General features: G+C 50.6%; 1 protein-coding gene across 5 annotated transcripts in view; it reads left to right on the top strand.

Moving 5' to 3' along the window:
* The first annotated feature begins 250 nt into the window (after window positions 1–250).
* The window catches only part of LOC137434199 (granule associated Rac and RHOG effector protein 1), a 48,612-nt gene continuing 35,071 nt past the window's right edge, over window positions 251–13,791 (top strand). The window contains exons 1-2 of one of the 5 annotated variants that reach the window (XM_068126974.2): window positions 283–375; window positions 10,008–10,096. In XM_068126974.2, the coding sequence (XP_067983075.2) occupies window positions 10,080–10,096 (17 nt within the window). In that variant the 5' untranslated portion in view covers window positions 283–375; window positions 10,008–10,079. Of the gene's footprint in view, window positions 376–404; window positions 664–9,824; window positions 9,861–10,007; window positions 10,097–13,791 lie in introns of those variants that run through there. The other 4 variants (XM_068126972.2, XM_068126973.2, XM_078785373.1 and 1 more) reach the window with 4 other exon arrangements.

Here is a 13,791-nt window from a genome sequence, read left to right on the forward strand (position 1 = left end):
AAATGAGTACATTTAATTATAACCTTGTTTTTGGCATACATAAACCAATATAGCTTTCCTTCTCAATTATCAAGAAAACTAACAAGAAATAAACGTTTTTTTACAAGCTTGTTTTGCGTGAACTTCGAACAGTGCAGTTTCTTCAGTGTCTATCAGGTGGGTGCTGTAGTTTATTCGGGGTCAGATGGGTGGGCGGTGTAGTTTATTCGGGGTCAGATGGGTGGGCGGTGTAGTTTATTCGGGGTCGGTTGGATGGGCGGTGTAGTTTCTTCGGGGTCGGTTGGCAGGGCGTTGTTGAAGGCGTCGGTACTCGGTTTTGTGCCAGATCGTGTTGGGCAGTCTGACGCGATGGAGCTTTCGTCCTTTTATCCACAGGTGATTGAGTTCCTTGTTTGTTTTTACCGAAAATCTTTTTTAATGTTCGCATTTCCCGGCGCAAGCAATCTGTCTGCTCGATCCACCACTTGTAGCAGGCCTTTTACGAGATGACGGTGTAAACTGCCATACTGACGACCAGTCCTCGCACTCCCTCCTCACAGACGTTTTTTTTTACCCCACCGGTTACCAATACCATGCGTACCACAGAGTGCATAGCCGTGTGACTTTCCCAATTGATCGATGAGTTTTGCTGGCCGTCGTCTCGCACTATTTCCTTTGGATCATGTAAGTGCACACATGGCAAGTTTCGGATAGGGCAGCAGAATGAATGTGTCGCCATGGTGTAATATTTCTCTCTTTGCCTTCACGGGTTTGAAGAATCACGTTAGAATAAAGAAAATGATTTAAAATCTGCTTCACCAATGCATGACTCCATCGTTCGATGTTCATTTAGATTCTTGTATGATTTATATATTACATACCAAGTTAGTGACGTGTTGCATATCAACAAAGGTCACCGATGGGGGATGAAGGGGTCGGGTAACCCTTCCCACTCGCCCCCGCCGACATTTCCACCTTTTTAATGCTGGTTGTCCACGTATCGATATCCCAGGAATGTAAACATTCTCGCACTAAAAACAACGACGTCACAAAGGTGCGCACGGACAACTCTCCTGAGTTGTGTCTGAAGAACTAGTTACAGGTGCAGTTACAGGGGAGTTGTGATCGGAGACTATTGAATCCTTGAAGCTGCAGATCTGTATGGTGTTGTGCACGAGGATCTGGTGTTGTGCACGAGGATCTGGTGTTGTGCACGAGGATCTGGTGTTGTGCACGAGGATCTGGTGTTGTGCACGAGGATCTGGTGTTGTGCACGAGGATCTGGTGTTGTGCACGAGGATCTGGTGTTGTGCACGAGGATCTGGTGTTGTGCACGAGGATCTGGTGTTGTGCACGAGGATCTGGTGTTGTGAACGAGGATCTGGTGTTGTGCACGAGGATCTGGTGTTGTGCACGAGGATCTGGTGTTGTGCACGAGGATCTGGTGTTGTGCACGAGGATCTGGTGTTGTGCACGAGGATCTGGTGTTGTGCACGAGGATCTGGTGTTGTGCACGAGGATCTGGTGTTGTGCACGAGGATCTGGTGTTGTGCACGAGGATCTGGTGTTGTGCACGGGGATCTGGTGTTGTGCACGAGGATCTGGTGTTGTGCACGGGGATCTGATGTTGTGCACGGGGATCTGGTGTTGTGCACGGTGATCTGGTGTTGTACACGGTGATCTGGTGTTGTACACGGTGATCTGGTGTTGTACACGGTGATCTGGTGTTGTACACGGTGATCTGGTGTTGTACACGGTGATCTGGTGTTGTACATGAAGATCTGTTTTTTGTTTGTTTGTTTGTTTTTTGTATACAAGATCGAGGCTCGTCTTAGAGCTAACCTTGATCACAAAAAGACAAACTGACACATAAAACATGAGATAAAGGGAACGGGAGACAAGATGGGGAGAGAGAGGGAAGCACACAAGTACAACATTTGAGAGCAGGGACATCAGGAGATCTGTGGGAGGGAGAAGGCTTGGGGGGTGGGGGGAGGTTAGGAAAGGAGAGTTGGGGGGGGGGGGGCGGTGGGAGAGGTAAAAAAAACACAAGGACACTGCAAGGACTTCCAGGAAAGATGTTGGAATTTCAAAAAAGTGGATCTTTTGTGGAAACAGCCAAAAAAGTGGAATCAACCGGGGTAGAAAAGATCAAGGTTTTGGATGGGGGAAGACGAGAAATGGAGGTGAACAGCTGTTTTAAAGACCTGGAGGGAGGAGTGGGATTGAATAGAGAGAGGGAGTTTGTTCCAGAGGTGGGAGAAAAGAGGAATATTTCTTTCTTTTTTTCTTCTTCTTTTTTTTGTATACTGAATCGAGGCTCGTGAAAGAGCTAACATTTATTTCACAAACAAATCAACCAGACAAACAAAATATATAAAAAGAGGGAGCGGAAGACAAGATGGGGAGAGAAGGGGAAGCACACAAACACAACATTTGAGAGCAGGGAGATGTGTGGGAGGGAGAGGGCTTCGGGGGGGGGGGGGGGGGCGTGGGAAGAGGGAGGGGTGGGAGAAGTATAAAACACCAAGGACTTCCAGGACAGAAGTTGGTATTTCAAAAAAGTGGATTTGGGGTGAAATTAGCGGGGGTAGAAAAGATCAACGTTTTGGATGGGGGAAGATAAGATATGGTGGTGAACAGCTGTTTTAAAGACCTGGAGGGTGCAGTGGGATTGAAGAGAGTGAGGGAGTTTGTTCCAGAGGTGGGAGAAAAGAGGAATGAAGGAGTGAAGGTGAGCAGAGAGTCTTGATTTTGGCAGTTTAACCATAAGAAGGTTGCAGGCAGATCTTGTGCGACCTGTAGGAATATTTGGGGGACAGAGCCCAGAGAGAGCTGGGGGGGGGGGGGGGCAAGGCCAGAGAGGAGTCAGCAGAAGACGGAAAGACCACCAACCTGCCTGCGGTGAGTGAGTGAAAGGCCCTTGGAGTTAGCTTCATCGCGGGAGATTCCAATGATTCTGAACGCTTTGTTTTCAACAGCGTGAAGACGAGCTAGGTGTGAGGCAGGAGCACCAGCCCAGAGGGGAGAGCAGTATTCCATTGAGCTGTGGATGAAACCCTTGTATGTGGTGAGGAGCTCAGGCGTGCCAAGGAAGGACTTCGCACGACGGAGGATGCCCAGTCGGCGACTGGCTTTGGAGGCCAGATTTGAAATGTGGTTTTCCCAGGAAAGATCATGGCAGATAGTGAGACCCAAAAGCTTGAGTGACAGAACTTCTTGGAGAGGATTATTCAGAGAGTGGATGGGAGGGTTGTCCAGTCGGTCTTTTCGGAGAGACATGGCAAGGGTGTGAGATTTGTCAGGATTGAAAGACATGTTCCACTTGTTTGCCCAGTCTGTGATTTTGTCCAGGTCTGCAGAGAGTGAGGAGTCTGCAGACTGCCGATCTGAGGGATGAGGAATGGAGCGACAGAGAGTAGAGTCATCAGCAAAGAGATAGAGAGGCTTTTCAAGAGAGTCAGAGAGATCATTGATGAAGACCAGAAAAAGCCCAGGGCCCAGAACACTGTCTTGGGGAACTCCAGCCTGAACAGGAAGAGGAGATGAGAGAAACCCATTCAGGGCCACACGTTGACTACGACTCGAGAGGAAGTCCGCCAGCCATGCGTGGAGATTTCCATGGATACCAAAGGAGGAGAGTTTGGTGAGCAGAGCGGGGTGCCAGACTGTATCGAAGGCACGTGATATGTCAAGGAAGACAGCTCAGCTCTAATTTCCTGTTTGGCATTGAGGACCTCCATCCATTGTTGAGAAAGCAGAAGCAGCATGTCCAGAGTAGAGTGACCAGGTCTGAAACGAAATTGATGATCAGAGATCAAGCCATTGGAGAAGAGGAAAGATTTCATATCTGAAGCAATGATGGATTCCATGACTTTGCTGATAATTGGGAGAAGGCTGATTGGTCTGTCGTTGCTAGGATCTGTTTTTGCACCTTTTTTGTGCAAAGCAGTGATGTTGGCTGATTTCCAAGCATATGGCAGATGACCTTGAGCAAAAGAGAGGGTGAAGAGAACAGAGAGAGGGAGTGAAAGAGCGGAAGAACAGGATTTTAGGACCCGTGGGCTGATGCCGTCAGGTCCAGTTGCAGAATCAGAGTCGAGGGTTGACAGAAACTTTTCCACCTTGTCAGGAGGAAAGGACACAGAGTCCAGGAGCAGCTGGGTACGACTGGGTACAGAGAGGGATGGGTTTGGGCCACGAAATTTAGAGGCAAACACAGAGTTGAGGCATTCAGCTTTTTCCCGTGCGGAGTCAGCCGTGTAGCCGTTTGAGGTGAGGGAGGGGATGGAGGGGGAACAAACACCAGAAACAGATTTGACCAGACGCCACCAGGATTTGGAAGAGGGAGACAGATATGAGAGTTCGGTCTTGAGAACGGAGTGATATTGTTTCCTGGCTCTCCTGAGCGTGGACACACTTGTTTCGGGCTTTGTGAAAGGAAATGAGATTTCCTTCCGTTGGATTTGCTTTCCAGGAGACGAAAGTAAGTTGTTTCTGGGCAACAGCCTCACCACAAGATCCGTGTACCATGGACAGGAGGAAGGGTATGACAACTGAAGACGAGATGGGATAAATCTGTGCATGAGAGAGAGCAATTTACTTTGGAAGAATTCCCAGGATGAGTTGATGTCAGAGGCGGTAGAGATGGGAGACCAGTCCAGATGATTGATGGCTGCTTGAAGACCATGCCAGTTGGCCTGAGTGAAATGCCAGACTCGTCGACGCTGAGGAGGCTCTCTGAGAATGGTCAGAGAGATGTCCACTTTAACAAGCACATGATCAGATGAGCCGATTGGAGCAGAAGAAGAGCAGCAGACATTTTCAGGGAAGTTGGTCAAAACCAAGTCCAGAAGAGAAGATGCTCCGTTGACTGAGATCCGGGTCAGGAAATTGACAGATTGTGTCAGTCCCAGTGAGTCGCAGAAGTCCTTTGCTGAAGAGCCATGGCTGGTGAGAGAGCTACCCACACCCAACCAACTGGCATGGTGACAATTGAAATCACCACATATGAGGAAGAGAGAGTTGGGATGGGTAGATAGAAGTTGGTCCATATTATCAGACAGCGAGATGTAGATGGAGTCATCACTGTTTGGTGGACGGTACAACACACATATGAACAAAAGGTGGGAGCGAAGGGGAAGCCGTAGCCAAAGGTATTCCTGGGGGTGAGGTGGAGAGAGGGCAGTGCAGGGCGAGTGAGGAAGAGAGTTTTTAAAATAAAGATAGCAACCCCACCTCCAGGACGAGGCTCAGGTCTATCATACCGGAGGAGGGAGTAACCTGGGAGAGATACCAAGGAATCAGAGACATCATGAAGGAGGAAACTTTCTGTTAAGCAGATCACGTCTGGTTTGTCAGAAGCAACCTGTATGGAGAGATCAGTCAAGTTTGAGCGAAGGCCCCGGATGTTTGAGGTCCATACCGTTAATGAAGAGGAAGGGGGAGCATCGGATACAGAACAGGGGGGGGGGGGAGGGGTAGGGTAAGAGGAGGAAGAGGTAGGGAGAGCTGTTGAAGGTGTGTCAGGGATTTCAGAATAGCTTGGAGAAAGGGAAGAATGGGGTGGACAAAAGGTTTGATGGTGATTGGGTGAGGCACAGTGAGGTGTTATTTGAGGAGGGGGAAGAGCGAGGCAGAAGGTTGGGGGTGATGAAGGTGAAAGTTGGAAGGGGGAAGAAGCGGGGAGGACGCTTTGAGAAGGAGGGGTGAGAGGGGAGTCTAGGAGGGGAGGAGCGAGGGAGAGTCTCGGAGGGGAGGGGTGTGGGGGTAGTTTAGGAGGGAAGGGGCAAGGGGGGAGATTTGAAAGGGATGGGTGATGGGGAAGATTTGGAGGGGAGGGGCAAGGGGGAAGATTTGAAAGAGATGGGTAATGGGGAAGATTTGGAGGGGAGGGGCAAGGGGGTAGATTTGGAGGGGAGGGGTGATGGGGAAGTTTTGGAGGGGAGGGGTGATGGGGAAGTTTTGGAGGGGCGGGGTGATGGGGAAGTTTTGGAGGGAAGAGGTGATGGGGAAGATTTGGAGGGGAGGGGCAAGGGGGAAGATTTGAAAGGGATGGGTGATGGGGAAGATTTGGAGGGGAGGGGCAAGGGGGAATATTTGAAAGAGATGGGTGATGGGAAAGATTTGGAGGGGAGGGGCAAGGGGGGAGGGGAGGGGTGATGGGGAAGTTTTGGAGGGGAGGGGTGATGGGGAAGTTTTGGAGGGAAGGGGTGATGGGGAAGATTTGGAGGGGGTGGGGGGGGGGGGTGAGATTGGATTTTGAAAAGGGTACGATTAATGGGAAAAGAACATTTATTGCAAAATGAGTTTCTTGAGACCTTCGAGTCAAAAATACGTTTGAGGACGCTGAAGGAGGGGTGGAGTGCAGGAGAGTTTCGGGAATGTAGAAAAAAGGAACTGTAAGAGATGGAATTTTTTTTTGGAATGAATAGATTTGGTGAGCAAGTCGAAAGCATCCTTTTATAGAAGAAGAAGAAAAAGGTGTTATAATATACGACAGAATACAGTTCTTCAGGGGAAAGTTTAAACATTTTTAACAACGTGATCACGAACAACGTGATCGAAGAACGAACGAACAAATAAGAACAATGAATAAACGAATAAGAACACAGAAGGAAATGTTTTTTTTTTTTTTTTTTTTTGTTTTTTTTTTTGAGTTGAGATTTTAAACAAGGAAGTATGGGGTGAAAGACTGGGACAAAAACAGAGAACGAAAGTAATTGCAGCGCAATCGATGAACCGCTGAGAGAAAAACAAAGCCTCAAGGTCGGACACGGTAGCCTACGAGGCCTCAGAATACGTGACACTAATTAACCGACGATTTTGTATACATGTATGAAAAATTAACACCGAGAATCTGACTAAAGACACACTCTTGGTACACACACCGAAAGATAGATACAGTTTCGACAAAAACACAATTGTGAAAAATTACTTAACTTCAAAAGCGTGAGCGCATGGACAGCTTCGAAAAAACGTGACCTCCAATCTTGCGCATCAAGATTGATTTTGGCAGTGAGTCTGAAAGTGAGAAAGAAAGTGAGTGAGAGAATGAAAGAGTGAAGGTGAGCAGAGAGTCTTGATTTTGGCAGTTTAACCATAAGAGGGTTGCTGGCAGATCTTGTGCGACCTGTAGGAATATTTGGGGGACAGAGCACAGACAGAGCTGGGGGAGCTAGGCCGGAGAGGAGTCCGTAGACGACAGAAAGACCACCAACCTGCCTGCGGTGAGTGAGTGAAAGGCCTTTGGAGTTAGCTTCATCGTGGGAGATTCCAATGATTCTGAAAGCTTTGGTTTCAACAGCGTGAAGCCGAGCGAGGTGTGAGGAAGGAGCACCAGCCCAGATGGGAGAACAGTATTCCATTGAGCTGCGGATGAAAGCCTTGTATGTGGTGAGGAGCTCAGGTGTGCCAAGGAAGGACTTCGCACGACGGAGGATGCCCAGTCGGCGACTGGCTTTGGAGGCCAGATTTGAAATGTGGTTTTCCCAGGAAATATCATGGCAGATAGTGAGACCCAAAAGCTTGAGTGACAGAACCTCTTGGAGAGGATTGTTCAGAAAGTATATGGGAGGGTTTTCCAGACTATCCTTTTGGAGAGACATAGCAAGAGTGTGAGATTTGTCAGGATTGAAAGACATGTTCCACTTGTTTGACCAGTGTGTGATTTTGTCCACGTCTGCAGCGAGTGAGGAGGTTGCAGACTGCCAATCTGAGGGATAAGATACGGAGCCTTAGATAGTGGAGTCATCAGCAAAGAGATAGGATTTTCCAGAGAGTCGGAGAGATCATTGATGAAGACCAGAAAAAGCATAGGTCCCAGAACACTACCTTGGGGAACTCCAGCCTGAACAGGAAGGGGAGAAGAGAGAAATCTATTCGGGGCCACACGTTGACTACGACCGGAGAGGAAGTCCGCAAGTCAGGCGTGGAGATTTCCATGGATACCATAGGAGGAGAGACGAGTGCACATGAGGATCTGGTGTTGTGCACGAGGATCTGCTGTTGTGCACAAGGATCTGGTGTCGCGCAGAGGGGATCTGGTGTCGCGCACGGGGGATCTGGTGTCGCGCACGGGGGATCTGGTGTCGCGCACGGGGGATCTGGTGTCGCGCACGGGGGATCTGGTGTCGCGCACGGGGGATCTGGTGTCGCGCACGGGGGATCTGGTGTCGCGCACGGGGGATCTGGTGTCGCGCACGGGGGATCTGGTGTCGCGCACGGGGGATCTGGTGTCGCGCACGGGGGATCTGGTGTCGCGCACGGGGGATCTGGTGTCGCGCACGGGGGATCTGGTGTCGCGCACGGGGGATCTGGTGTCGCGCACGGGGGATCTGGTGTCGCGCACGGGGGATCTGGTGTCGCGCACGGGGGATCTGGTGTCGCGCACGGGGGATCTGGTGTCGCGCACGGGGGATCTGGTGTCGCGCACGGGGGATCTGGTGTCGCGCACGGGGGATCTGGTGTCGCGCACGGGGGATCTGGTGTCGCGCACGGGGGATCTGGTGTCGCGCACGGGGGATCTGGTGTCGCGCACGGGGGATCTGGTGTCGCGCACGGGGTATCTGGTGTCGCGCACGGGGTATCTGGTGTCGCGCACGGGGGATCTGGTGTCGCGCACGGGGGATCTGGTGTCGCGCACGGGGGATCTGGTGTCGCGCACGGGGGATCTGGTGTCGCGCACGGGGGATCTGGTGTCGCGCACGGGGGATCTGGTGTCGCGCACGGGGGATCTGGTGTCGCGCACGGGGGATCTGGTGTCGCGCACGGGGGATCTGGTGTCGCGCACGGGGGATCTGGTGTCGCGCACGGGGGATCTGGTGTCGCGCACGGGGGATCTGGTGTCGCGCACGGGGGATCTGGTGTCGCGCACGGGGGATCTGGTGTCGCGCACGGGGGATCTGGTGTCGCGCACGGGGGATCTGGTGTCGCGCACGGGGGATCTGGTGTCGCGCACGGGGGATCTGGTGTCGCGCACGGGGGATCTGGTGTCGCGCACGGGGGATCTGGTGTCGCGCACGGGGGATCTGGTGTCGCGCACGGGGGATCTGGTGTCGCGCACGGGGGATCTGGTGTCGCGCACGGGGGATCTGGTGTCGCGCACGGGGGATCTGGTGTCGCGCACGGGGGATCTGGTGTCGCGCACGGGGGATCTGGTGTCGCGCACGGGGGATCTGGTGTCGCGCACGGGGGATCTGGTGTCGCGCACGGGGGATCTGGTGTCGCGCACGGGGGATCTGGTGTCGCGCACGGGGGATCTGGTGTCGCGCACGGGGGATCTGGTGTCGCGCACGGGGGATCTGGTGTCGCGCACGGGGCTCTGGTGTCGCGCACGGGGCTCTGGTGTCGCGCACGGGGGCTCTGGTGTCGCGCACGGGGGCTCTGGTGTCGCGCACGGGGGCTCTGGTGTCGCGCACGGGGGCTCTGGTGTCGCGCACGGGGGCTCTGGTGTCGCGCACGGGGGCTCTGGTGTCGCGCACGGGGGATCTGGTGTCGCGCACGGGGGATCTGGTGTCGCGCACGGGGGATCTGGTGTCGCGCACGGGGGATCTGGTGTCGCGCACGGGGGTTCTGGTGTCGCGCACGGGGGATCTGGTGTCGCACACGGGGCTCTGGTGTCGCACACGGGGCTCTGGTGTCGCACACGGGGCTCTGGTGTCGCACACGGGGCTCTGGTGTCGCACACGGGGCTCTGGTGTCGCACACGGGGCTCTGGTGTCGCACACTTTCACATCCTACACGCTGCACCTCTAAACACACCCAAATCGCCCACCCAGTTTAGCACCACATCCAATCCTCACTGCTATCACTCATCTGTCTGCCAAAATTACCCTTCTTCTTATTTTCCCAGAATGAATGTGGCGCCGAAGTTATTTGTGGTAAGTGGTTGTCGAAGGGGCTTCTGTGTGTAGATAAGACTTTTTCATCTGTGACGTTGTTTGACTTATAAATATTTAAATTGCTGAATCAAAGGGAGGCGCGAAGCGCCCCTCCCTTTATATAAGGGATCGTTTCTCTGTATGCAGCTTTAACATGGGGACTGAAAATACGTTTCTCAGCTTCTACTGGACGAAATTGGCTGCAGATTTCAGAAGTAAATGCTTTGTACGTCGAGGTAAGACAATATGTTCCAAATTTCAGCAACGTTCGTTTCCGCATTCTTGAGTTTTATTAAGAAAACCCTCAAATTCATGTTGGCGTCTGTATGTCGGTCTGTCTGGCCAGCCGTCTGCCTAAAATGTGTTGGTGCTCATATCTCAAAGGCTATATGCCCAGTACTAGTTTCAAACATTGAAACTAGCTGAACCCTAGAATATACATCGGCCAATACGTCTAATTAATGGCTTTCGAAACAAATTCAAAATGTTTAAAAAGGGGTCTACGGGGGGGGGGGGGGTGGGGGGGGAAGAGGGGTGGACGAACCTTCCCTCGATTTGTACCTTGTATGACACATTTAATGTCCGAAAGGTTCACAGGATAATCTGGGATCCATCACACCCACTTCTTGATTGTTTTAGTTTTAATCGGTCAGGTATTCACCTTCGTGCTTCACTTACCTTGTGACATTTTACACTATCATTTCTACCTCATTCAATTCACATGTTTAATGCTAATGTGGAAAGGATGTGATGCACACTCTTCAAATTGAATTGCCAGTGGTTGAAAAATTTCCATGTTTCACATGGACAATGAGAAAAAAATGGAATGGAATTCAAACACTCTCGGATGGGATGACTTTTACATATTTCTTTGCCCTGGTTTTGCTTCTTATTGAAAATTACAGTACCACTCGTGGTAGATTTGCTACAACTGAGACACCATTGTGTAACTCGTCATGGAAACCTCCTCGGTGCCAAGATACACGGCTCTGTTGCGAAATAGATCATCGCTCTGTTGCGAAATAGATCATCGCTCTCTGTGTAAGTTTCCATTCCAAGTAGTGTGTGTGTGTGTGTGTGTGTGTGTGTGTGTGTGTGTGTGTGTGTGTGTGTGTGTGTGTGTGTGTGTGTGTGTGTGTGTGTGTGTGTGTGTGTGTGTGTGCGTGCGTGCGTGCGTGCGTGCGTGTGTGTTGCAATCAGAAAGTATTCAGACCCCTTCACTTTTTTCACATTTTGTTATGTTGCAGCCTTATGCTGAAATCGTTTAAATTCATTTTTTCCCTCATCATTCTTCACTCAATACCCCATAATGCCAAAGAGAAAATAGGATTTTTAGTCTAGTAGGAAGACTAGGTCCCCCTGCACCCCCCGGAGATATACTTCTAATCAGTGTTTCTAGATTGGAAAAAATGTGTAGAAAATGACTAGCTATGGCCCCAAGCTGAAAAAATGTCCCACATACCATTTTTATGCAAATTACTGCTGCAAATTTTATGCAAAATTATGCAAATTTTATGCAAATTTTTGATGAGGAGTAGAGTTGAGGGGTCTTTGAGGGCTTCATCGAGGTGCTCTCGGTTGCAAGACTGGGTCATTCTGAGAAGCACAGCAGGGTCAGAGATCATGATGTTCTCCTCCTCAGTGAATCTCTCCATCAACAGCCTCTCCATTGCCTCACACACTGTTTTGAGGCAAAAGAGGGACTTTGCGTAGGCCTTTCCACTGAGAACACCTTTGAGAGATCCACTTGTTACTAGTTGTGCCTCAAAGAGAATCTCTGCATATCCAGAACCACGCATCTTGTGTCCAGTGAGCATCCCGATGTAGTTCATGGATGTGTGGAAGGGTCCAATCGTTACTACATGACTAGCAAATTCATTTGGCCAGCGCCAGATGATGGGAAGGGCTTTCATGCAGACACCCAGATCAAATGTATTCAGGACCCATCTCTGACCCACCTCAGCAGTTGCTGCCTCGGAACGCTTCAGTAGCTCACGAACAACTGCGTTGTCTGTGATCGGTCTGTGCCTGGTGCCTGCATGGCATGGCAATGGCCTGCAGCCTGTGCCTGGGCTAGGGGGTTTCACCTCTGCAACTGGTTCTCCCCCACCCAGCAAATCAACAGTCGACTACTGCACGCCTATCCACCAACCGATCACAGACAACGCAGTTGTTCGTGAGCTACTGAAGCGTTCCGAGGCAGCAACTGCTGAGGTGGGTCAGAGATGGGTCCTGAATACATTTGATCTGGGTGTCTGCATGAAAGCCCTTCCCATCATCTGGCGCTGGCCAAATGAATTTGCTAGTCATGTAGTAACGATTGGACCCTTCCACACATCCATGAACTACATCGGGATGCTCACTGGACACAAGATGCGTGGTTCTGGATATGCAGAGATTCTCTTTGAGGCACAACTAGTAACAAGTGGATCTCTCAAAGGTGTTCTCAGTGGAAAGGCCTACGCAAAGTCCCTCTTTTGCCTCAAAACAGTGTGTGAGGCAATGGAGAGGCTGTTGATGGAGAGATTCACTGAGGAGGAGAACATCATGATCTCTGACCCTGCTGTGCTTCTCAGAATGACCCAGTCTTGCAACCGAGAGCACCTCGATGAAGCCCTCAAAGACCCCTCAACTCTACTCCTCATCAAAAATTTGCATAAAATTTGCATAATTTTGCATAAAATTTGCAGCAGTAATTTGCATAAAAATGGTATGTGGGACATTTTTTCAGCTTGGGGCCATAGCTAGTCATTTTCTACACATTTTTTCCAATCTAGAAACACTGATTAGAAGTATATCTCCGGGGGGTGCAGGGGGACCTAGTCTTCCTACTAGACTATTTAGAAAGTTTTGCAAATTTATTAAAAAGAAAAAACTGAAATATCACATTGACATAAGTATTCAGATTTCAGACCCTTTGCTATGACACTTGAAATTTAGCTCAGGTGCCTCCCATTTCTCTTGATAATCTTTGAGATGTTTCTACATCTTGATTGGAGTCCACCTGTGGTAAATTCAATTGATTGGACATGATTTGGAAAGGCACACACCTGTCTATGTAAGGTCTCACAGCTGACAATGCATATCAGAGCAAAAACCAAGCCATGAGGTCGAAGGAACTGCCTGCAGAGCTCAGAGACAGGATTGTGTCGAGGTACAAATCTGGGGAAGCCTACAAAAAAAATTCTGCTGCATTGAAGGTTCCCAAGAGCACAGTGGCCTCCATAATTCTTAAATGGAAGAAGTTTGGAACAACCAGGACTCTTTCTCGAGCTGGCCGCCCGGCCAAACTGAGCAATCGGGGGAGAAGGGCCTTGGTAAGAGAGGTGACCAAGAACCCGATGGTCACTCTGGCTGAGCTCCAGAGATCCTGTGTGGAGATGGGAGAAACTTCCAGAAGGACAACCATCACTGTAAAACTCCACCGATCTGGGATTTATGGCAGAGTGGCCAGATGGAAGCCTCTCCTCAGTGAAAGACACAGCCATTACGAAGCTACGGGCCAAGCACACCAGAGTCCACGAGCCGCGACCACCCCTCCACACGATCGTTGAAACCCAAAACCAGGGATATAAAATACCGAGTCCAATGTCCCTGGCGCAAGACGAGTAAATGTCCACATCTCCTCACCACCAAAGCCAGAACCCAAGAGAGGAAATGAATCCGACTGTTCTTTTTAAATGTCCCTCGCGCAAGAGGATCTAAACTGCATCTGCTCGTAATGACTGTACCAATGCAAAAAAGCGTATAATTGTGACTGCACGGCACCAATGTCCCAGTGCAAGAGGACAAAATGTCAGGAACTCAAGTCTTTTATTCGCAAGGCTCTGACTTCATCTGATGACCCCCGTGCATGCTCCAATCAGCGAGTCCCTCTCATCGCTCGACCAAACCGGACCAATCGCTGCTCTTTGGGGCGTGGCCTCACCGA

Source organism: Myxine glutinosa, chromosome 10 (genome assembly GCF_964187855.1).
Source record: "Myxine glutinosa chromosome 10, kmMyxGlut1.1, whole genome shotgun sequence".
In the NCBI taxonomy this organism is placed as follows: Eukaryota; Metazoa; Chordata; class Myxini; order Myxiniformes; family Myxinidae; genus Myxine; species Myxine glutinosa.